This window comes from Anguilla anguilla, chromosome 12 (assembly GCF_013347855.1).
Source record: "Anguilla anguilla isolate fAngAng1 chromosome 12, fAngAng1.pri, whole genome shotgun sequence".
Lineage (NCBI taxonomy): Eukaryota > Metazoa > Chordata > Actinopteri > Anguilliformes > Anguillidae > Anguilla > Anguilla anguilla.
In genome coordinates, this window is record NC_049212.1 from 8,020,704 (window position 1) to 8,045,256 (window position 24,553).

Below are 24,553 nucleotides of genomic sequence, written 5' to 3' on the forward strand. Positions count from 1 at the left end.
CCATCTCACGCACCATCTCACACCCCAAATACACACCCACAAAACCACACCATCTCACACGAACTGTGAAGTTTAGTGCATTTATTTTCACTGTACTTCAGTACAACTAATATATAAACACTATTTAAACAACGATAAAAAGAAACATTTTACAAGTACAGCACTGACAGCCAGCCGCATATCATCCGCTTTCGCAGTACCAAAATGTGCTGCTAACTGTATTATCCTTTAAAAATAATATATACACCTAAATATGTACGGTCTTCATAGTTCTTCTGCCATAGGTCTATAATTTAAAAACAGTTATTAGGAAACACACAGAGGATGAAACAGGCTTTGCTGTCCTTGAGGAACAGTGTTTGCAATCCAAAAAAAAGGATCAAATGCTACCGGTCTGCTGTGTGCGCAAAAGTAATCAAACTCACCAGGACATTAATTATCCAAGCTCCGCCCCCTCCCAGGGGGACGCACTCGTACCTGCAAACTGACCAGAGGCCCCTGTGGGGGGAAGGTTTGGGCGTGAGTGTAAAATAACAAGAGGCCCAACCCAGACCCATTATGAGTATTTAAACTCTCTCCCTGCGTCCATCGCTCTCTCCTTTCCTCCCTCCCTCCAACACTCTCTCAGTACCTCTCTTCCCCCGTCTCCCTCCCCCCTCTGTCTCTCTCTCTCTCTCTCTCTCTCTCTCTCTCTCTCTCTCTCTCTCTCTCTCTCTCTCTCTCTCTCTCTCTCTCCTATATTAGGGGTTTTTTTGTGGCGTTGGCCCAGTCAGGGAAAGTGTCCAGCTGAAACATGGCGGTTCCCCAGGTGTTCAGGGCAAAGTTGATGGTCAGGACACCGATGATGTTGAGCATGAAGCCAGCCTTGGCCTGAGGGGGAGAGGAGACGATAAGGGTGAAAATTAGGGGGGGGGTTTTAATACACCTGCAGTGCCACCGTGTGGCCAGTAGGGGGGACTCACCATGTCCATGACCTTGAGGTTTCCGTAGGAGAAGGCGATGGCGTTGGGCGGCGTGGCCACGGGAAGCATGAAGGCCAGCGAGGCGCAGATGGTGCAGGGCAGCATGACGTAGAGAGGGTGGAGCTTGATGGCAGTGGCCTGAGGGCGGAGGCAGGGAGGCGAGGTCAGCTGGGCAGAGGCGGAGTCAGAGACCACAGCACACCTGCAGGCTCCTGTGTGTGTGAGCGTGTGTGTGTGTGTGAGTGTGCATGAGTGTGTGTGTGTGTTTGTGTGTGTGTGAGTGTGCATGCATGTGTGTGTGTGTGTGTATGTGTGTGTGTGTGAGCGTGTGAGTATGTGTGTGTGTGAGAGTGTGTGTGTGTGTTTGTGGGGTCGCACCATAGAGGCGAGGATAGGCAGGAACAGGGTGGTGGTGGCGGTGTTGCTGGAGCACTCGGTGAAGGTTCCCACCAGCAGGCAGAGCAGCAGAGAGATGGCGAATGGGGGGATGCTCTTCAGCGGAGCCAGACTGTTCCCCAACCACTCAGAGAGCCCGGACGTCTGAACACAGCACAACATCCCCACAATGGTCACTGACATCATCATTACTGACTAAATCTAAAACTGATGGCAAAAACAACACTGGTCTGTGGTCACATTTTTGCATCCCGGCATAGTTGTGGGTGAGGTTCAGGGTGTGGTTGTGGGTGAGGTTCAGGGTGTGGTTGTGGGTGAGGTTCAGGGCGTGGTTGTGGGTGAGGTTCAGGGTGTGGTTGTGGGTGAGGTTCAGGGTGTGGTTGTGGGTGAGGTTCAGGGTGAGGTTCAGGGTGTGGTTGTGGGTGAGGTTCAGGGTGTGGTTGTGGGTGAGGTTCAGGGCGTGGTTGTGGGTGAGGTTCAGGGTGAGGTTGTGGGTGAGGTTCAGGGTGAGGTTGTGGGTGAGGTTCAGGGTGTGGTTGTGGGTGAGGTTCAGGTTGTGGTTGTGGGTGAGGTTCAGGGTGAGGTTGTGGGTGAGGTTCAGGGTGAGGTTCAGGGTGTGGTTGTGGGTGAGGTTCAGGGCGTGGTTGTGGGTGAGGTTCAGGGTGAGGTTCAGGTTTTGGTTGTGGGTGAGGTTCAGGGTGAGGTTGTGGGTGAGGTTCAGGGTGAGGTTGTGGGTGAGGTTCAGGGTGTGGTTGTGAGTGAGGTTCAGGGCGTGGTTGTGGGTGAGGTTCAGGGTGAGGTTCAGGGCGTGGTTGTGGGTGAGGTTCAGGGCGTGGTTGTGGGTGAGGTTCAGGGTGAGGTTCAGGGTGTGGTTGTGGGTGAGGTTCAGGGTGAGGTTGTGGGTGAGGTTCAGGGTGTGGTTGTGGGTGAGGTTCAGGGTGAGGTTGTGGGTGAGGTTCAGGGTGTGGTTGTGGGTGAGGTTCAGGGCGTGGTTGTGAGTGAGGTTCAGGGCGTGGTTGTGGGTGAGGTTCAGGGTGTGGTTGTGGGTGAGGTTCAGGGTGTGGTTGTGGGTGAGGTTCAGGGCGTGGTTGTGGGTGAGGTTCAGGGTGAGGTTGTGGGTGAGGTTCAGGGTGTGGTTGTGGGTGAGGTTCAGGGTGAGGTTCAGGGTGTGGTTGTGGGTGAGGTTCAGGGTGTGGTTGTGGGTGAGGTTGTGGATGAGGTTCAGGGTGTGGTTGTGGGTGAGGTTCAGGGTGAGGTTGTGGGTGAGGTTCAGGGTGAGGTTCAGGGTGTGGTTGTGGGTGAGGTTCAGGGTGAGGTTCAGGGTGTGCTTGTGGGTGAGGTTCAGGGTGTGGTTGTGGGTGAGGTTCAGGGCGTGGTTGTGGGTGAGGTTCAGGGCATGGTTGTGGGTGAGGTTCAGGGTGTGGTTGTGGGTGAGGTTCAGGGCGTGGTTGTGGGTGAGGTTCAGGGTGAGGTTCAGGGTGTGGGTGAGGTTCAGGGTGAGGTCGTGGGAGTGTCTGTAGTCATGTTTTGGGATGTGCATCCAGGTGTGATTCTGGGCGTGGTTCTGGGCCTGGTTGTGGTTCTGGGCGTGGTTCTGCATGTTGTTATGGGCGTGGTTTTGGGGCGTGGTCAGTACCTCACTGCCCCGGGCCAGGGCGAAGCCCCCGCCCAGCAGCAGGATGATGTTCCAGGGCATCTTCTCATGGACTACGTCCCAGTCCAGCAGGGTAGGCGGGGCCTTCCTGGAACCCTCAGCATCTCTGCTGAAACAGCTCGGCAGTTGCGCCGGAAGCAGGAAGAACAGAGTGGACATCAAGATGGCCACCGTGCCGTCCGTCACGTACCTGCCGGACACAGTAGCTGTTAGCGCCCGCTCACCTGCTCAAACACACCCGCTCGGGCGGTTAGCTGTTCGCGCCCGCTCACCTGCTCACACACACACACACACACACACTCGGGTGGTTAGCCGTGAGCGCCCGCTCCCCTGCTCACACACACACACACACACTCGGGCAGTTAGCCGTTAGCCGGAGCGGCGCAGACTCACGTCTTCTCCTGGTTGAACAGCACGGTGGCCCAGCCCGGCATGAATCCCGGCTCCCGGGTGAACCACAGGACCACCAGCAGGACGAAGATGACGAGGACGGAGCCTTCGGCGTAGCTGATGTCTCCGAGGCGCTTGTACTCGTTCTTCATCACCTGGTACGCCTCCTTGTCCCCTTTGTCCTTCGACCCGCAGCCAAATGTCTGCTTAAAGCTGTGGAGAAACGGTCCATGTAGCATTTCAGCAAATATATTCTGAAAAAATTTTGTTTCTGCGCGGCAACTGATTTAGGGCCAGAAATAATCGAGGTTTTATTTCTGATTTATTTCAGTCCACCACAAGGGGTTTGACGGTCTCTATGTAAATCCGATAGTCAGTCGTTCAGGTAATGACAATCATCTCAGCTAATTGTTTAATTAGAGCCCACCATTTAATGAGCAAACTCACACTCCTACATACTGCCAGTTCTGGGGGTGACCACCAAATTCAGTAATGAGAGTGGATCCCCAATATACAATATGGAATGCATTACAGTGGAGTGGAATGGAGTAGTGAGTGAGTGTGTGTGTGCAGAGTAAACAATGGTATTCAATGGCGTAGAGTCAATGAAGTAGTGCTTATGAAAACCATGTAGCTTTTACAAGATGCAACAAAAGAAAATGTAACAGTAGGATTGTTTTTAATGCTGTAATCAGTTTTGACAGTTACATTTCTTCCCCCCTTCCTTTAATAAAGTCATTTTTGTTTTGTTTGTCCCAAACCAGAATGTGACTCCTGACTCTCTGACTTCCTAACAGGCAATTATCTGCAGCAATGTTATTAACCAACCTTACAATTATGCCCCACGCTCACTGACTGTGTTCCCACAATGAATAAACTATTTCATATGTGTACTCTGGAGTCCTGCATCTACATGCTGGACATTGAAAAAGAGCATTCTGAAACACTTCATGAACATAAACTGGATTTTTTTCCTCCATTCTTTACTTACTTCAGTCCCAGATACATGAACTGCAGCCAGAACCAGGAGAGGACTAACATCAGCAGCATATTCGGGAAGGAGAACCCAAACCAGCTGGCGAAGTTTATTATACCTCCGTTATCTGGGTAAATTCTGCAGAGAGGGGGAGGGGGGTTATCCACAGGGAAACAGTCTGTGAGAGTGGGCTTCTAGTAGTGGATGTGTGGGGAACTTGGGATGGATGTGTGGGGTTCTTGGGGTGGATGCGTTGGGTTCTTGAGGTGGATGTGACGGGTTGTAGGGGTGGGCATGTGAGTTCTTGGGGTGGATGTGAGGAGTTTTAGGGGTGGATGTGTGGGTTTCTTGAGGTCGATGTGAGGGGTTCTTGAGGTGGATGTGTTGGGTTCTTGGGGTCGATGTGAGGGGTTGTACGGGTGGATGTGTTGGGTTCTTGGGATGGATGTGAGGGGTTGTAGGGGTGGATATGTGAGGTTCTTGGGGTGGATGTGTTGGGTTCTTGGGGTGGATGTGTGAGGTTCAAGGATGGATGTGTGTGGATCTTGGCGGGGGGGGGGGGGGGGCGCAGGGGGCGGTGCTTACTCATCCACCTGGCCCTTCAGGATGAGGTTTGGGGTGGTGCCGGTGAGGGTGGCGGTGCCCCCGATGCTGGCAGCGTAGCACACGCTCAGACTCATCCCCTTGGACAGATTCAGGTACTTCTGCGCCAGCCTCAGCCTCCGCTGCTCCACCACACTGCTGCTCCACTCCTCTGGAGCACAGAACCGCCAGAGAGTCAGCCTCACACCTTATCTCCCTCTCTATCTCTCTCTCTCCCTCTCTTCCCCTTTCCCCCTCTCTCACTCTCTCACTCTCTCCCTCTCTTCCCCTTTCCCCCTCTCTCCCCCTCTCTCCCTCTCTCCTTCTCCACCACACTGCTGCTCCACTCCTCTGGAGCACAGAAGAGCCAGAGAGTCAGCCTCAAACCTCTCTCTCTGTCTCCTTCTCTCTCTCCCTCCCTCTCTCCCTCTCACACCTCTCTCCCTGTACCACTCTCTCCCTCTCTCTCGTCTCTCTCCCTCTCTCCCTCTCCACCATACTACTGCTTCACTCCTTCTCTCTCTTTCCTTCTCATTTTCTCTCTCTCTCTGTCTCTCTCTCTCCAGTCAGTGCTGGTTTATGACTTTTGGCTATATACCACAGTGTGAAAGTCATATACAAAAATGCTGCCTCGAAATAATTAAATCATAACACACGGTTTTAAAAGTCAATAAATCTCTCTCTCTCTCTCTCTCTCTCTCTCTATCTCTTTCTCTCTCTCTCTCTCTCTCTCTTTTGCTCACTCTGTCTTTCTCCTCCTCCTCTCTCACTCTCCTTTTCTTGAAAACAATCTGCAGAATGTCAATCATTAATGAGATTATCATCTGCCCAGAATTTTACGATGAAGGTTCTGGGAACACACTGTATCTGCCCATCCTGCTATCTCTGATTCTGCCAGGATAGGCCGTGATCCACCAGGAAGATGGAAGCAGATGTGGTATTAGCGAGGTTACGTTCTGGGGGGTCAGTGGGGGGGGGGTACAGCTGCATATTAGCCAAAGAGGAATTCTTGCACACATTTGAGGAAGAATTTTCACCACACAGTGAATTGTTCAAGTGTGGAACAGTACCGTTATAACATCTTGCTACGTATATTCACGGGGAATTTCGAAAATATTGGTGACAGCCCTATTAATTGAAGCCATTACTGTGTGCTACCGTAAGCAAAGCCCAGTCAGGTGAGCCATGCATGGCACAGAGGGGCCTATCCCAGGGCTCACCGTCGCCCACGGGTTCCTTGGTGGGGCTGTCCTTGACGTCGCCCATCTGGAAGCCCTCGTTGTCCGCGCCAGCGCCCACCGGGCGCTCCAGCTCCTGGGCCTCCTCGGTGCGGGCCAGCTGGTCCAGCACGGCCTGGGCGATGGGCAGCATCATGGCGGTGGAGGCCGTGTTGCTGATCCACATGGAGAGGAAGGCGGTGGTGATCATGAACCCCATCATCAGCCTGGGGGGACGTGAGAAGGGTCAGAGTCTACACCCGAATATGGGGGGTGGGGTCAAGTGCAAGGGTCTACACCCGAATATGGGGCAGGGTCAAGGGTCAGAGTCTACACCCGAATATGGGTTGGCGAGGTCAAGAGTCAGAGTCTATGGCCAAATATAGGGGCAGGGTCAAGGGTCAGAGCCTGCACCCACATATGGGTGCAGGGTCACCGTGATGGTGGGAGGGGTCACCGTGATGTGGGCAGGGTTATCGTGATGGTGGGCGCGGTCACTGTGATGGCGGGCGGGGTTATCGTGATGGTGGGCAGGATTATCGTGATGGTTGGAGGGGTTATTGTGATGGTGGGCGGGGTTATCGTGGTGGTGGGTGGGGTTATCGTGATGGTGGGCGTGGTTATCGGGGTGGTGGGTGGGGTTAGCGTGATGGTGGGAGGGGTTATCGGGGTGGTGGGTGGGGTTAGCGTGATGGTGGGCGTGGTTATCAGGGTGGTGGGTAGGGTTAGCATGATGGTGGGCGTGGTTATCGGGGTGGTGGGCGGGGTTATCGGGGTGGTGGGCGGGGTTAGCGTGATGGTGGGCGGGGTTATCGGGGTGGTGGGCGGGGCTCTTACAGCGCAGGCTTCACTCCCACGATGAGCAGCACTCGCAGGGCGATGCGCTTGTGCAGGTTCCAGTGCTCCACCGCGATGGCCACCAGCAGCCCGCCGATGAACAGCATGTTGGAGTCCTTCAGGTACTGCACACACACCTGCAGAGGGGCAGTCACATGGGAGCACTGAGCACTGAAGCAAGGTGCTCAGGTGGTTCTACCTGGAGGGGGGAACAGTCCCAAACTCACATTTGAGTAGCATCATTTTCCGCTGCCTCGTCATGCTCTGCAGTACAGCAGAGCCTAATAGGACCCAGCATTGCATTCATGTCATCTTAGTACCGATATAGCATAATGAGAAAACAGAGAATGAACACAGAGTCCACCGGAACAGCCTGTGTGTGTGAGCACGCAGGCAGTATGCATGGACAGGTGTGTGTGCACGCGGATAGTATGCATGGACAGGTGTGTGTGAGCACACAGGTAGTATGCATGGACAGGTGTGTGTATGAACATGCTGGTAGTATGCATGGACAGGTGTGTGAGCATGCAGGTAGTATGCATTGGCAGGAAGCAGAGAAAGGATGGCACGGAGGAAGTATGCATTAACAGGAAGCAGAGAAAGGATGGCACTGGCAGTATGCATTGGCAGGAAGCAGAGAAAGGATGGCACTCTGGCAGTGTGCATTAACAGGAAGCAGAGAAAGGATGGCAAGCTGGTCTGTCCTCACCTCTCCGGACTCCATGATCTGCATCATGGGGAAGAGGATGACGGGCAGCAGGGCAGTCACAGCCAGAGGGATACACTCTGTACACCAGTACAGAGCCATCAGGATGATCACAAAGCCACAGTTCGCCTGCTGCAACACACACGCACACACAGTGAGGGTGTATACACACACACACACACACACACACACACACACACGCACACACAGTGAGGGTGTATACACACACACACACACACATACACACACACAGTGAGGGTGTATACACACACACATACGCACACACGCGCACATACACAGTGAGGATGTATACACACACACACATATACACACACACACGCACTCACACAGTGAGGGTGTACACACGGACACACACACACACACAGTGAGGGTGTACACAAACACACACACACACATAGTGAGGGTGTATACACACACACAAATACACACACAAACAAGCAGCAAACACACACACGCATGGTGAGGGTGTATACACACACACAGATACACACACAAACAGACTGTAAACACACATTCACACACACACACACACACACAATGCTGGATGGGCATTTACAGGGTGGGTTTCTGTCTAGAGTCTAAACACATCTGCCAGTGTGACCCCCCCACCCTCACCCCCACTAAAAAAAGAACTATTTCCTGAATAAACAGATCACCTGCAAAGCTTGAACATCACAGCCACGAAGGACAGCACTTTTGGACCAGCCTAAAGCAGCACACATTATCACAGCACTTTTGGGGCCATAAAGATTACTGATTATTTTGAGTTGTAAATGAGTAAAAATGTTTTATCATAAAAGCTTAAAAAGCAAAATGAGCAAAAAGCTAACTCTCGGGTATCAGGCTCGTACAGGCGAGCGAAGTTCCAATGAAACTCTGTGGGATTGTTTTATTGTTTATAAGATCTCCGATTAAAAAAAAAACAGAATTGTTTTTTGTAATGACTATTACACAGCCGTTCTCACCCCTGGTCCTTGGAACACACAGTGTGAGCTGATTTGTGTTACAGCCAATCCCTTAAGTCAGCAAACTGGCTAACGTGGCTGAAGCAGTGTGTATGCTTCCTCTTCACCATAGACCTATCTAGGCACCTTTTGGTTTGTCTTCATTTACCACAAATGGTCTAGTTCCAGTGATTACATTTCCACACTTGCTGCAATCAGAATCCCACTGATTAATTAACTGTCTATGGTTTAATAAAAAAATATATATTAAAAGCTTAGTCTATTATTATTAGAGAGGAATCCTCAACAAGGATCATTAGATATTTGTAGCACATTACATTAAATTAAATTGTTAGATGACCTGGTTAATTAAATGTACTGTGATATGAATACAGGAAAGGTATTCTCCAAGGCATGCATAGCTCTTTCAGACATCGAGTGGCCTTAACAGGGTAATCCATTCTTCAGAGGACATTACCAGCACCTGACTGTCAACATTTCTGAGCTCATTGTAATTCAAGGCCTGCAAATTACAGTTGGAACAAAAACCAGCGCCCTTACAAGACATTATTTCCGTGCTGTACCACAGCAGTACGAAACAAACAGTTTTATCGTTCTGTTTCTTTATCTTTTATTTTATCTTTAACTTTATCCTCAGCCCCCCTCAGCAGAGCTGAAGATGTGATTGCACCATTATCTGCTCTGTGGCGTGCACTCGCTGTCAGAAAAACAAGAGCAAACGCAAGCCAATAACAGACCCGGAGGCTCAAGTGTTGTGCATCGGAGAACTGGGGCCAAGGAGGGTTGCTGGTTCTAACCCTGAGCTCACGTCTGCTGTTTCTAAGAACCGAGCTTGGTCTGTAGGAGGAAAGTAAATATCGCACTGTACAGACAGACAGTATGGAAAATATCATCGCTCTATTCACCCATAACCCAAAAATAAGCAGTAATATTATAGACATCCCACACACGCAGACCCATAGACTCACACATGCAAGCCCAATGACATGCATATACAGACACACAAATACACAGACACAGAGACCCCACCAGCACACAGTCACGGCTATAGACACAGACTCAGACTCAGACTATAAGATGGAACAGTGCTATATAAATGCAATGATTCATTCATTCATTCGATCAAACGACTGTACAGTCACAGTTACAGATTCAGACAGACAGACAGACGGCTGTACAGTCACAGTTACAGACTCAGACTCAGACAGACAGACGGCCATACAGTCGCAGTTACAGACTCAGACTCAGACAGACAGGCGGCTGTACAGTCACAATTACAGACTCAGACTCCGACAGACAGATGGCTGTACAGTTGCAGTTACAGACTCAAACTCAGACAGACAGATGGATATACAGCCACAGTTACAGACTCAGACTCCGACAGACAGACGGCTGTACAGTCACAATTACAGACTCAGACTCCGACAGAGAGATGGCTGTACAGTCACAGTTACAGACTCAGACAGTTAGACGGCAGTTACCGAAGTTTGGATGGCCAGTGGCAGGGGCAGGATGAGCAGGGGAGTGAGGAAGATGATGAGGTAATTCCGATACCTCCACAGGCACTTAAAAACCTCCACCACCATGATTCACTTACTCCAACGGCACAGGCACCAAAAACACAGGATATCAGAGACAGCACAGGGACCAGAAACACAGAATATCAGAGACAGCACAGGTACCCGTAAAAAGAGGTAGACCACCTTTCAGCAGATAATTAGCAATTCTACTGTACTGTATTAAGAGTGTGAGCAAGATAAAAATCAGAGTATATATATAACAAAGGGTTAATGATTAACTCAGAGTTTGGGGGGAGTTGTATGAACTTCACACAGTGAGAGGGGACAGGCTGAGAATAGGCTCACAAAACAATAGTCAAACTCAGTTTTATGGCAGAGATAAGACTTTTTCAATAGGGCATTTTCAAAGGCATTTTATGGAGCTATATTCCAGACACACGCCCTTTAACAATCTTTCCTTTCTTCAGAGCTACGGCTCAATATAAACCTACTGTATATGTAAGCACAGGCAGAGACTGTACCTAACATCTGCACACAGCAGGGCCTCAGTGACTGTACCTAACATTCTGCACACAGCAGGGCCTGGGCGACTGTACCTAACATTCTGCACACAGCAGGGCCTGGGCGACTGTACCTAACATCCTGCACAGACAGGGACTGTACCTAACATCCTGCACATGCAGGGACTGTACCTAACATCCTGCACAGGCAGGGACTGTACCTAACACAGCAGTGCCTCAGTGACTGTACCTAACACAGCAGGGCCTCAGTGACTGTACCTAACACAGCAGGGCCTCAGCAACTGTACCTAACACAGCAGTGCCTCAGTGACTGTACCTAACACAGCAGGGCCTCAGCAACTGTACCTAACACAGCAGTGCCTCAGTGACTGTACCTAACACAGCAGGGCCTGAGTGACTGTACCTAACATTCTGCACACAGCAGGGCCTGGGCGACTGTACCTAACATCCTGCACAGACAGGGACTGTACCTAACATCCTGCACAGGCAGGGACTGTACCTAACATCCTGCACAGGCAGGGACTGTACCTAACACAGCAGTGCCTCAGTGACTGTACCTAACACAGCAGTGCCTCAGTGACTGTACCTAACACAGCAGGGCCTGAGTGACTGTACCTAACACAGCAGTGCCTCAGTGACTGTACCTAACACAGCAGTGCCTCAGTGACTGTACCTAACACAGCAGGGCCTCAGCAACTGTACCTAACATCCTGCACACAGCAGGGCCTCTCTAATATAGCACTGCTACCCTGCCACACTCTGTCTACAGAGGACGCTGGCGCTCACACGGAAACAAAAACAGTGAACATGAAGAAGAATTACTTTTTTTCTCCCTTTCACATTCCCTCTCTCATTCTCTCCCTTTCACTCTTTCTCTCTCATTCTCTCCCTTTCACTCTTTCTCTCTCATTCTACCCTTCCACATTCCCTCTCTCATTCTCTCCCTTTCACTCTTTCTCTCTTCCCTTATATTCTGTCTTCATTAATTGCCCCCCCCCCACCTTCCACAACCTCCAAATGAATAACTGACCGGCCTGCGTGTGAGGTCTGCAGTGGCTACAGACAGAACAGAAGTGGCAGCTTGGGACAAAATCCACAGAGAAGAACACACACCTGTCTGTGCGTTCCGAAACGCTGGGACCCCGCTGAGATGGGATGGGCTAACGGACTGTGCTTCCCAAACTAGTATAAAAGCAAAAATGAAGAAATACAAATTCCTTGAAAAACACACTTTAACAAACATGAACATCAACAACTAATCATATCTCATGGAGCCAAGCTAAAATATAACCCGGAAAACTATAAAACTGCTGATTTATCATTTCATCCTTTATCATTTCATCCTTTATCATTTCATCCTCGGCTGAGTGTAGTGCATGCGGTTCATTCCCCATCTGTGCGTCTGCGCAGGCGCGATCCGTTCGTACCTGCGACCTGCAGGAGATTGCTTGTGCTGACTGTGCTGACTGCTCTGACTGGTGATTGAGCATGCTAATCCATCTGCTAATCCAGATGGTCGTTATGCTGCGTGCGTGTAATCCAGCTGTTTGTTATGATGCGTGTGTGTGTAATCCAGCTGTTCGTTATGCTTCGTGTGTGTGTGTAATCCAGCTGTTTGTTATGCTGCGTGTGTGTGTAATCCAGCTGTTCGTTATGCTGCGTGTGTGTGTGTAATCCAGCTGTTCGTTATGCTGCGTGTGTGTATAATCCATCTGTTCGTTATGCTGCGTGTGTGTGTAATCCAGCTGTTTGTTATGCTGCGTGTGTGTAATCCAGCTGTTCGTTATGCTGCATGCATGTGTAATCCAGCTGTTCATTATGCTGCGTGTGTGTAATCCAGCTGTTCGTAATGCTGCGTGTGTATGTAATCCAGCTGTTCATTATGCTGCGTGTGTATAATCCAGCTGTTCGTTATGCTGCGTGTGTGTGTAATCCAGCTGTTTGTTATGCTGCGTGTGAGTGTAATCCAGCTGTTCGTTATGCTGCGTGTGTGTGTAATCCAGCTGTTCGTAATGCTGCGTGTGTGTGTAATCCAGCTGTTCATTATGCTGCGTGTGTGTGTAATACAGCTGTTCGTTATGCTGCGTGTGAGTGTAATCCAGCTGTTCGTTATGCTGCGTGTGTGTGTAATCCAGCTGTTCATTATGCTGCGTGTGTGTAATCCAGCTGTTCGTAATGCTGCGTGTGTGTATAATCCAGCTGTTCGTTATGCTGCGTGTGTGTGTAATCCAGCTGTTTGTTATGCTGCGTGTGAGTGTAATCCAGCTGTTCGTTATGCTGCGTGTGTGTAATACAGCTGTTCGTAATGCTGCGTGTGTGTAATCCAGCTGTTCATTATGCTGCGTGTGTGTGTAATACAGCTGTTCGTTATGCTGCATGTGTGTGTAATCCAGCTGATTGTTATGCTGCGTGTGTGTGTGTAATCCAGCTGTTTGTTATGCTGCGTGTGTGTAATCCAGCTGTTCGTAATGCTGCGTGTGTGTGTAATCCAGCTGTTTGTTATGCTGCGTGTGTGTAATCCAGCTGTTCGTAATGCTGCGTGTGTGTGTGTAATCCAGCTGTTCATAATGCTGCGTGTGTGTAATCCAGCTGTTCGTTATGCTGCGTGTGTGTATAATTCAGCTGTTCGTTATGATGTGTGTGTGTGTAATCCAGCTGTTCATTATGCTGCGAGTGTGTATAATCCAGCTGTTCGTTATGCTGTGTGCATGTGTAATCCAGCTGTTTGTTATGCTGCGTGTGTGTGTAATCCAGCTGTTCGTTATGATGTGTGTGTGTGTAATCCAGCTGTTCGTTATGCTGCGTGTGTGTGTAGTCCAGCTGTTCCTTATGCTGTGTGTGTGTGCAATCCAGCTGTTTGTTATGCTGCGTGTGTGTGTAATCCAGCTATTCGTTATGCTGCGTGTGTGTAATCCAGCTGTTCCTTATGCTGTGTGCATGTGTAATCCAGCTGTTTGTTATGCTGCATGTGTGTGTAATCCACCTGTTCGTTATGCTGCGTGTGTGTAATCCAGCTGTTCGTTATGCTGTGTGTGTGTGTAATCCAGCTGTTCGTTATGCTGCGTGTGTGTGTAGTCCAGCTGTTCCTTATGCTGTGTGTGTGTGCAATCCAGCTGTTTGTTATGCTGCGTGTGTGTGTAATCCAGCTATTCGTTATGCTGCGTGTGTGTAATCCAGCTGTTCGTTATGCTGCGTGTGTGTGTAATCCACCTGTTCGTTATGCTGCGTGTGTGTGTAATCCAGCTTTTACATTACATTACATTTATTTGGCAGACACTTTTATCCAAAGCGACGTACAAAAAGTGCATTTCATGGTCATAGACAACTGCTTAACACAGGTTCAGTAAGGTACAATACTTATTTTGTACAGCTATTTCTAGCCAAGAACACAGTTTAGTTCACACAGTGAACACTATTCAGACCTACCTCTGCAAAGCCAACTAGGCAGAAGAATAAGCTACAGTATTAGGACAAATACAAATTACCAAAAAGTGCTGGGATGGGGCAACATGTAACAAGTGTCAAGAAAAAGGGGGGGGGGGATTTAGAGTGAAATATACAGCGTGGTGGTGGTTAGTCTGGGTATAGTCTGAAGAGATGAATCTTCAGGCCATGGCGGAAGATGGGTAGTGGGGGGGGGTTCGGAGGGGGACGGGGAGTTCGTTCCACCACAGGGGAGCTAGGGTGGAGAAGCTCTGTGATCCCTTTGGGCGGGTAGGAGGGGTTACAAGGCGCCCTGCGGAGTGGTCGAGCAGGCACATAGAATCGAGTCATGTCCGGCGAATAGATGGGGGCTGTCCTGTTGGCAGCAGTGTAGGCAAGGGTCAGGGCTTTGAACCCGATCCTGGCAGCGACCGGTAGCCAGTGGAGTGATCGCAGCAGAGGAGTGACGTGGGAGAATTTGGGAAGGTTGTTCGTTATGCTGTTCGTTATGCTGCGTGTGTGTGTAATCCAGCTGTTCGTTATGCTGCGTGTGTCTAATCCAGCTGTTCGTTATGATGCGTGTGTGTATAATCCAGCTGTTCGTTATGCTGCGTGCGTGTAATCCAGCTGTTTGTTATGCTGTGTGTGTGTGTAATCCAGCTGTTCGTTATGCTGCGTGCATGTGTAATCCAGCTGTTCATTATGCTGCGTGCGTGTAATCCAGCTGTTCGTTATGCTGCGTGTGTGTAATCCAGCTGTTCGTTATGCTGCGTGCGTGTAATCCAGCTGTTCGTTATGCTGTGTGCATGTGTAATCCAGCTGTTTGTTATGCTGCGTGTGTGTTATGTGATTATGTTAACATTAGCCCATGCTGTAGACTGGTGGGCGTGGCTGAGCCAGCAGGAAAAATTCAGCTTTCCGGCTGTTAAATTCCGGGCTTAATTAATACGAGATTGTTTCTGAGATTAGACCTATCAGCACGAGGTCCGTAACCACTGGCTCCTCTGATATTCCTTGTTGTTCAGATGGTAATTATTTATTAAAACAGCTGATTAGCACATCTGACCTGGGTTTGCTTGCAGATTCCTGATTAAGGAAGTAACCTGTGCCTGAGCTACCTCTGCCTGTCTGTTTTACCTGCAGAGGCGGAGATTTAATCAAGGGGCCACAATAAAAATAATAATAAAAATAAAAATAAAAATCAGGATAAGGCAGCACATAGGTGCAGAGGGTAGCGCTGTCACCTCTCAGCAAGAAGGTCCTGGGTTCGACTTTTGCCTGGGCCTTTCTGTGTGAAGTTTGCATGTTTTCCCCATGTCCATGTGGGGAATAACCTTGCCACAATGTTTACAATGTTTACACATCTAAGCCTAATGCCTTCTTCTTTGCTATATTTCTTGCTGCTTTAGTGCCTATTTTTCTTACACTAGAAGCCAGTGGTACTAGGATAACTCATCTCTTTATGCTATTGTAGGTAGAAATTGAAAAAAATGTCTATACTTTTGTTTGTTATTCAATAAATGTATATCTATTCACTGAATTCTTCTTTACCTTTTTTTTTCAGAAACAAATTTTTTTGGCTTGTACTGTATACACACACACACACATATATATATACAGTATATATATATATATATATATATATATAGAGAGAGAGAGCGAGAGAGAGAGAGATAGAAAGAGAGAGAGAAAAAACCTATTCAATCAGGCAAAATTAAATCTTTCACACTGTCACACTGAAATACTTACCAGTCAATAATTATCAGTCAAAACTTCATTGAAAATCCTGTTCTCTGTACACAGGAAATTTACTTCTCCAGTGACTGTTATTAACCTCAGATAAATAAGCATAGATTACCATGCTAATAAATAACGTATCCTGCTCAAATCTCAGATACTATTAGATTTTGATAAACACTTACAAAAACAGCAGAACGACCAAAGAAATAAGGAATCAGAAAATGATACAACACGCGTAAATGAAACATCATTAAGGAAAACATTCATAAACAGACTCAGCAAGTACACTCTGTCTCCTTATCCAGGTTTACAGCTTTGTTTCCCCATTATTGCGGTATCTATCTGCCACCAAGGATAAATGATAACACCATCGGGGTACCACACAGTACTGCAGGGGTAGATCATTAAACCAAACGCCCAAACACAACTGTCCAATCACAGCAGCCCAGCCTTGGCTGGAGTACCAGGGTATTTGTACAGGGCCTTTGTGCACTGCCGTGTGTTCAGATTGAAGCACTTCCACAAGGACCTGACCCCCACAAGGCCCTGAGATCCATAAGCCCCTGATCCCCATAAGGACCTGAGATCCATAAGGACCTGACCCCCATGAGGCCCTCACCCCCACAAGGCCCCGAGATCCATAAAGACCTGACCCCCATAAGGATCTGACCTCCACAAGGAACTGACCTCCATAAGGACCTGAGATCCATAAGGCCCAGACCCCCATAAGGCCCTGAGATCCATAAAGACCTGAGATCCATAAGGCCCAGACCCCCATAAGGCCCTGAGATCCATAAAGACCTGAGATCCATAAGGCCCAGACCCCCATAAGGACCTGAGATCCATAAAGACCTGAGATCCATAAGGCCCAGACCCCCATAAGGCCCTGAGATCCATAAAGACCTGAGATTCTAAGGCCCAGACCCCCATAAGGCCCTGAGATCCATAAAGACCTGAGATCCATAAGGCCCAGACCCCCATAAGGCCCTGGGATCCATAAAGACATGGCCCCCATAAGAAACTGACCCCCATAAGGCCCTGACCTCCATAAGGATCTGACCCCCATAAGGACCGGAGATCCATAAAGACCTGACCCCCATAAAGAGCTGACCCCCATAAGGACCTGAGCTCCATAAAGACCTGACCCCCATAAGGACCTGAGCTCCATGAAGACCTGAGTTCCATAAACACTTGACCTCTAAGGCTTGCTTCAGAGCTGAATGGTGCCAACCATGGCAGAGAAAGGTGAAGGAATATTCCCGTTCACCATTTCCGTGTGTTCTACCATGGCAGAGAAAGGTGAAGGAATATTCCCGTTCACTGTTTCCGTGTGTTCTACCATGGCAGAGAAAGGTGAAGGAATATTCCCATTCACCGTTTCCGTGTGTCCCACAGGTACAGAGGTCATGTGACGCATGAAATGCACAGTGGGTCTAAGGTGGAAAAGCTTTCTTTTTATGTCCTCTTATATAACACAGCCTGGGTGCATACTGTCCTTACTGCACTTAAAGGACCTTTACAACCTCCAGAGTGAATCTGCGTTTATTCTGTCTGATCTCAAAACAAGAAATTTAAATTAAGTGATCCTTGCCACAAAACAGACAACTGCAGCCACAAATCCTGAGATTTTTGTGAAACAGTGAATTGTCATCAACGCATTTGTCGGTCATCTTATAACGAAGTACTAAACATATGCAAACATACTTTTCATTAAACTCAGAAAATGAAAACTTAACTTTAAAAGTTTTGAAACTTTTAGGGGAAACTGTAAAAATAATGGAAACCACAGTATATTCAGGTTTATTTTATGAATGTGTTCTAAATCGCTTTCATTCAGAAAGGTCTATATTAAGGTCTATATACTGCGCATGAAGCCTAATGTTCGACCGATCGGGAAGGAGCAGATCACCTGTTATCTCATTCTCCTGCGTTATCGGGGTCCGGGCTCGCTGATATCGAACTATCAGACACGTGATCCAGGAAGCCACATAACAAGTTCTTTGTCTCTTACGGGCGTCCGTGTTTTCAGCATTAGCACTGCGCAACAGGATAAAGGTCTTTTCCGTCAAACAGCCGCTTCCAGCTCAATTTGTCTCTCGCAGCGTGCTGCACGCTGCCACCTACTGGAGCTAAGCAGAATAACTCCTGAAGAAAATGTGCCACAACATCACTGGATGACGAGAACAGCTTATTCAGTTTCACTCCCGTGTTGAACCACAAGGCAACATGTTCACCAAGGGTACATGTGGAGTCTGCAGCTGTGGCAAAGTCACATCAAATAAATGGTTGGGCTGGTTCACCAATAAGAGCAGAATTTCACACAAAAGCCAAGAGCAACTCTGTCAAGGACAAAGATCTTAAACTCCAGTCCTCCAGACCAACAGCGTCTGTTGGTTTTTGAGGATTCATCACACAAAGTGCTTATTTAAGTCATTAAGTGCCTGACGAGTCCACATAATTTTGTTTGTATCCAATCAACATTTGTTCTAAACTTTGACTTGCAAGTAAAAACCATTAACCTTTGTTTTATTGACACATTTGGTAGGTTTGTTTTGGTGATGGCTGAATCTGCCAAACTGTGTTTGTTTGGGGGGGGGGGGGCATTCTTAATTTTAATTGTTAGAAACAGTTAAAAAATGTTGATCAAATCAAAGTCCTTTTTCCAAGATCAGCTACAGAATCAAAAGCAACCTGTAGAAAACCTCTAAACACTCCCACTCAAAGACTAAAATTTGATGTCTGGTCTAAAGGTTGTTTTTGTTCAAGCCAGTTTCTTGATCAATAACTTCCTTGTTTCAGTTGTTATATATTTTCTTCTTTAACCTATTGACACAACATAGGACAGACCTGTCACCAGTTACTTCGACTCTTCTTTTTCCACAAATGGTTTTGATCAAGTGCCTATACAGGTGATTTCATTTCAGACGGGTTTCGCCTGTCAGTTTATTATTAAATCAATTAGAAATGTAAGCTTTTCTCAAGAGAATTCAGGAAATGAAAGCAACAGTCCATCTGACTGATTAAATGTTCTGGGATGTGATTATGGAATACTTAGTGTTCATGGCGTGCACAGCTGTCTTTGACATCATTTGGTCTTATGAGGATAAACCACCTCTCAATAGATATTGAAGACATAAATCTACCCATCTGCATAAATGAAATTTGTATGTTAATGCTAGCTGTGTAAATCACTCTGACAAGAACCTCCGTTTAGGAAATAATTAAGGTTCTCTTGGCCGTCATTGGTCATCGTTGCTCCTGTGTCACCTGGATGTGTCCTATCCTGTCCTCCATGCCCCCCGTATCCCCCAAAACAACAGGTGTGGGACTAGTAAGCAGAACCAGTGTCCTGTGAACCTTGTCCTGCAGAAAACTGCATTACGCACAATCCCAGAGTCCAAAAAAAAGCCATGAATGTCTGAAAAAAGGCTTTTATAGGGCCACATGGCCCGTTTTATGCAGTAAAGGTGCCGCCGTTGTCATTGAGAATGCTTACAAAGCTCAGTTTCTAGGGTTCTGGGTAAAGGTCCAGCATGACCGTCACAGAGGCTGCCCGTGGAGGTGGGGCCGATAATCCAGGTGCAAACTTCAAGGTCTGCGGGCCTTATTACATCCAGTGGAGCTCAGCCAGCAGCCGGTCCACAGGGGACGCCCGGCAGCTCCAATCACTGCTGACAGAGCGAGAAACAGACAGAAAGAACCCCGTGTTCCTGACTCATTTTCCCATAAAAAATATCCCCTCTGTAACCTGACAAAACCGCGACTAAATTCAGCTCCAGGGTTTCGATAGCAATTGTGTGCCATCAGGGTGCTGCCAGGGTGGTAGTGTGGTAAGGAGTTGGTGTTGTAACCTAAAGGTCACTGCCGTTGTATCGTTGAGCTTAACTTGCGTAATTGCTTTAGTATATATCCAGCTGTATAAATGGATGCAATATAAATGCTGTGTAAAAGTTGTGTAAGTCAGTCTGGATAAGAGCGTCTGCTAAATGCCTGTAATATAATGTAATGTGTCTATTTGTGTGCCTGCGTGAGTACTGCTACATTAGCAATGTGTGTGTGTGCGTGTGTGTGTATGTATGTCCTGTGACAGGGTATAAGCACATAGTGTAGTGCTGTTATGTCCTGTGACAGGGTATAAGCACACAGTGTAGAGCTGTTATGTCCTGTGACAGGGTATAAGCACATAGTGTAGAGCTGTTATGTCCTGTGACAGGGTATAAGCACACAGTGTAGAGCTGTTATGTCCTGTGACAGGGTATAAGCACATAGTGTAGTGCTGTTATGTCCTGTGACAGGGTATAAGCACACAGTGTAGAGCTGTTATGTCCTGTGACAGGGTATAAGCACATAGTGTAGTGCTGTTATGTCCTGTGACAGGGTATAAGCACACAGTGTAGAGCTGTTATGTCCTGTGACAGGGTATAAGCACATAGTGTAGAGCTGTTATGTCCTGTGACAGGGTATAAGCACACAGTGTAGAGCTGTTATGTCCTGTGACAGGGTATAAGCACACAGTGTAGTGCTGTTATGTCCTGTGACAGGGTATAGGCACACAGTGTAGAGCTGTTATGTCCTGTGACAGGGTATAAGCACATAGTGTAGTGCTGTTATGTCCTGTGACAGGGTATAAGCACACAGTGTAGAGCTGTTATGTCCTGTGACAGGGTATAAGCACATGGTGTAGAGCTGTTATGTCCTGTGACAGGGTATAAGCACATGGTGTAGAGCTGTTATGTCCTGTGACAGGGTATAAGCACATAGTGTAGAGCTGTTATGTCCTGTGACAGGGTATAAGCACATGGTGTAGTGCTGTTATGTCCTGTGACAGGGTATAAGCACATAGTGTACAGCTGTTATGTCCTGTGACAGGGTATAAGCACACAGTGTAGAGCTGTTATGTCCTGTGACAGGGTATAAGCACATAGTGTAGAGCTGTTATGTCCTGTGACAGGGTATAAGCACACAGTGTAGAGCTGTTATGTCCTGTGACAGGGTATAAGCACACAGTGTAGAGCTGTTATGTCCTGTGACAGGGTATAGGCACACAGTGTAGAGCTGTTATGTCCTGTGACAGGGTATAAGCACACAGTGTAGAGCTGTTATGTCCTGTGACAGGGTATAAGCACATAGTGTAGTGCTGTTATGTCCTGTGACAGGGTATAAGCACATAGTGTAGCGCTGTTATGTCCTGTGACAGGGTATAAGCACACAGTGTAGAGCTGTTATGTCCTGTGACAGGGTATAAGCACATAGTGTAGTGCTGTTATGTCCTGTGACAGGGTATAAGCACATAGTGTAGTGCTGTTATGTCCTGTGACAGGGCATAAGCAGATAATGTGCTGAAGCTCCTGTTTCAGCAGTGAAGGGGGAGTACAGAGTTACAGTTAACCTGCCTCTCCTGGAGAGGTCAGCCCCCCCGGGGGCCTACAGCACTGATGGACTGTATCTGCTCAACAGATTCCCTTCACGGGCCTGCAGGGAAGCACCACCGAGAGAAGCCTGAGGTCAGATTACACTGACCCGCCACCAGGGGTCACTGTTTGTTTATACTCATTGTGCATTATGAGGCACAGGGGAACAGAAATGGAGCTGTACTGCTCTACTGTGAAGCCAAGTGCCTACTTAACTGCACGGGATCGAGAGAACATGAATGTGTGGAAGTTCATGGCCACCATTTTAAGCACAATTTCAAATTTCAAGATGCCTCAAGACTAAAACTCAAGAGTGAGTAGCTTGCGTTCTCATAGTCCTTGAAGTCCTTGCTATTTGAAACAACTGTACTCATTCAAATCCAAACAGAATGCAGTGATGGAGGAATTTGTGTACAAGTGTTGGACATCCGCAAGCACTTGGGTACTTAGCGAGCATTAGTATAGCATAAGCATAGCATTTAGCAGACCTAGGTCAAATCCATGAGTAACTACACGCATATCACCTGTCCTGTCTGGTAAAGCTCGCCCATGTTGAGAGTTTTTTTGTGAAATTTGAACAAGGAGGCCAGGGAGATTCCCAGGGAAAGTCGTTTTATTGCATTTTACAGTATATGAAGTCCTGCATTGCTTTTGAGAATGCAATAAACCCTCTACATATTTTACATTTACCATACACATATTAAGGCGACAGGGGGGAAGTCCAACCGGGACTATGAGGAACTGAACAACCATAGTTTCCATCTGAATTAAACCAATACTGCCAACACCACCAGAAATCATTTTACCGTACTCCTGTACACTGATATACGGCATACTGCTGTTAGTTAGTGTGGAGGTAAGGAGACTGCACCTATATTACAAAATATACGGCTCTGAGGACTGCATTGGTTAATAGCTGTGTTCGTGGTGCCATTTCCGTGGTTAGCGTACGGTCTGTGCTAGCGTACGCATCACAGTGCAGCCAGTTAACAAAGCACAGTTGCCATAATTAAGGAGCTATAATTAAACGGTTATAAAGCTCTTTGACTATACAATACAATGAAACCCTTCAATTACTGAATACACAATGTGGCAAATTGAGGAACTTTCTTCAGTCCTATAAATGTTGGAGGAGCTATGTTTTTAACAGGACAGAAGTAGGAGGAGTTATGATTCTCAGTACAGCTGAGGAGAGAGGGGTGATTTTGTTAATAAATAAAAGAGGGAGGTGCTTTGGACAGCAAGATTGACGGCTTTTTTCAGTGAATTGAACTGACATTTAAGCATGTGCTGAGAGTAGTCCACAAACACTTCATGTGTGTCGGACCACACCAACCAGGTGCAACCACTTCCTTCCCACTAGTGCCACTTCCTGTTGGTCGCTAGGATACCAGGTTAGTAGGCTAAATAAAACGCAGTGTCACGTGACACACCGGAATGAACAAGGCTTTATGAAGGAGCATGCAACAGGATAACACACCCCCACAACACTGTCCCACACACAGACACACACACACCGGCTGACATGAGCCCAGAGCTCACCAGCGAACAGAGGGCCGGCTCAGATTGAGAAATGAAATTTGAACGAGGGGACACGGCCGATAAGAGAGCTGTAAACAGGGTCGATGAGACCCCGCTGGGGTAGGGTGGGGTGGGGGGGGGCAGGAAAATGGATTCCTGAGAGACAGGCAGCCCCCTCCCTCGCTGCCCTGACCCGGGTTTCGAAGCAGGCAGGGAAGGAGAGACCCCACACTCTCTCACCTGTGACCCCCACATCCCCGCCAGAGGCACAGAGAGGGGGGAGAGGCCAGCCTATCAGGGGCCGGGGCAGGGAGCATGCTCAGTGTGGGTCTGAGGCGGGGGAGACAGAAGCTGACGTAAGACGACGGCTCTGCTAGGCCTCGCCGTGCCACCCCCGCCTGCCACGCCCACCCCTTCACACTAGCCCTGCTGGGGACATCCATGTACCCCCACCTGCGCCCCCCCCTGCGCTCCCCCCTGCGGCACCGCCTGCACCCCCCCCTGAGCCTCTCCCTTCAGGACCCGGTCCCCGTGGTCCAGCTGGTCCTGGCTCGGGCCGCCCTTCAGGAAGCGCAGGATCTTGTCTATGGTAGCTTCCTGGTACTCGTGAGACCACCTGCAAGACAAGGGAGAGAGAGAGAGGTCAGCCTTTCTAAATCTAAATCTAAATCTGTGACCCCGCCCTGCCCCACCCCCCTCCCAGGCTCTGTGACCCCACCCTGCCCCGCCCCCCCCCTCCCAGGCTCTGTGACCCCACCCTGCCCCGCCCCCCTCCCAGGCTCTGTGACCCCACCCTGCCCCGCCCCCCCCTCCCAGGCTCTGTGACCCCATTCTGCCCCCCTCCACTCTGTGACCCCATCCTGCCCCCCCCCTTCCCTGCTCTGTGACCCCATTCTGCCCCCCCTCCACTCTGTGACCGCACCGTGCCCCCACCCCCCCTCCCCTGCTCTGTGACCCCACCCTGCCCCCACCCTGCCTCCCCACTCCCTGGCTCTGTGGCCCCACCCTGCCCCCCACCCCCCTTCCTCTGCTCTGTGACCCCACCCTGCCTCCCCACTCCTTGGCTCTGTGACCCCACCCTGCCTCCCCACTCCTTGGCTCTGTGACCCCACCCTGCGCCCCCGCCCCCTGCTCAGTGACCCCCCCCTCCCCCCCCGTGACTCACTTGATGCCGTTGAAGTTGAGGATGGCGCTCATGTCAGCAGGCAGAGAGCTGGGGTCGGGCCACTGGAAGTTGTCGGTGACGGGAACGACGTTCTTCTTCTCGTTCAGAGCGGTGACGATCTCCTGCGGGGGGTAGGGGGGGTTGGGGGGGGGAGAGGGGCGTTAGACGCCGGCGCGCGCGGAGGGGCGTGGGGGGGGGCGTGCGGGACGACGGGCGCCGAGCGACCCGGGCTCCGGCCTGACCTTGTGCACCCAGTCCTTCATGCCCTCGTCGCCCATGCACTTGTCGAGCGCGTTGGCGGACAGCACCAGGATGAAGTTCCGCGCCCGCTGCACGCTCTGGATCAGCTTCTCCTGGAACTTCCCCGCCTCCAGCTTCTCCACGTCGATGAACACGCTGTAGCCCCGAACCTGCAGGTGCACCTTCAGCAGGCTGAGCGGGGGGGGGGGGGGGGGGGGGGGGGGGGGGGGGAGAGGGGGACGGAGAGAGAGAGAGGGAGGGAGGAAGAGAGGGAGAGAGAAGAGAGAGGGAGAGAGGGACGGAGAG

General features: G+C 49.3%; 2 protein-coding genes across 2 annotated transcripts in view; both read right to left on the bottom strand.

The window, feature by feature from the left end:
* Positions 1-684: 684 nt before the first annotated feature.
* LOC118209887 (solute carrier family 13 member 2-like) lies at positions 685-11,640 on the bottom strand. The gene is made up of 11 exons (XM_035385609.1): positions 10,188-11,640; positions 7,724-7,852; positions 7,015-7,151; positions 6,181-6,404; positions 4,964-5,132; positions 4,394-4,516; positions 3,406-3,615; positions 2,995-3,202; positions 1,341-1,502; positions 963-1,100; positions 685-870 (listed from the first exon to the last, which is right to left on the bottom strand). The coding sequence occupies exons 1-11, from the start codon at positions 10,290-10,292 to the stop codon at positions 736-738; spliced, it is 1,740 nt and encodes a 579-aa protein (XP_035241500.1). The 5' UTR covers positions 10,293-11,640; the 3' UTR covers positions 685-735.
* A 10,272-nt stretch (positions 11,641-21,912) lies between these two features.
* Positions 21,913-24,553, bottom strand: part of sarm1 (sterile alpha and TIR motif containing 1) — a 9,781-nt gene continuing 7,140 nt past the window's right edge. The window contains exons 6-8 of the mRNA XM_035385605.1: positions 24,250-24,439; positions 24,008-24,129; positions 21,913-23,458 (exon numbers count right to left, since the gene is read on the bottom strand). Of these exons, the coding sequence (XP_035241496.1) occupies positions 23,263-23,458; positions 24,008-24,129; positions 24,250-24,439 (508 nt within the window). The 3' untranslated portion in view covers positions 21,913-23,262. The remainder of the gene's footprint in view (positions 23,459-24,007; positions 24,130-24,249; positions 24,440-24,553) is intronic.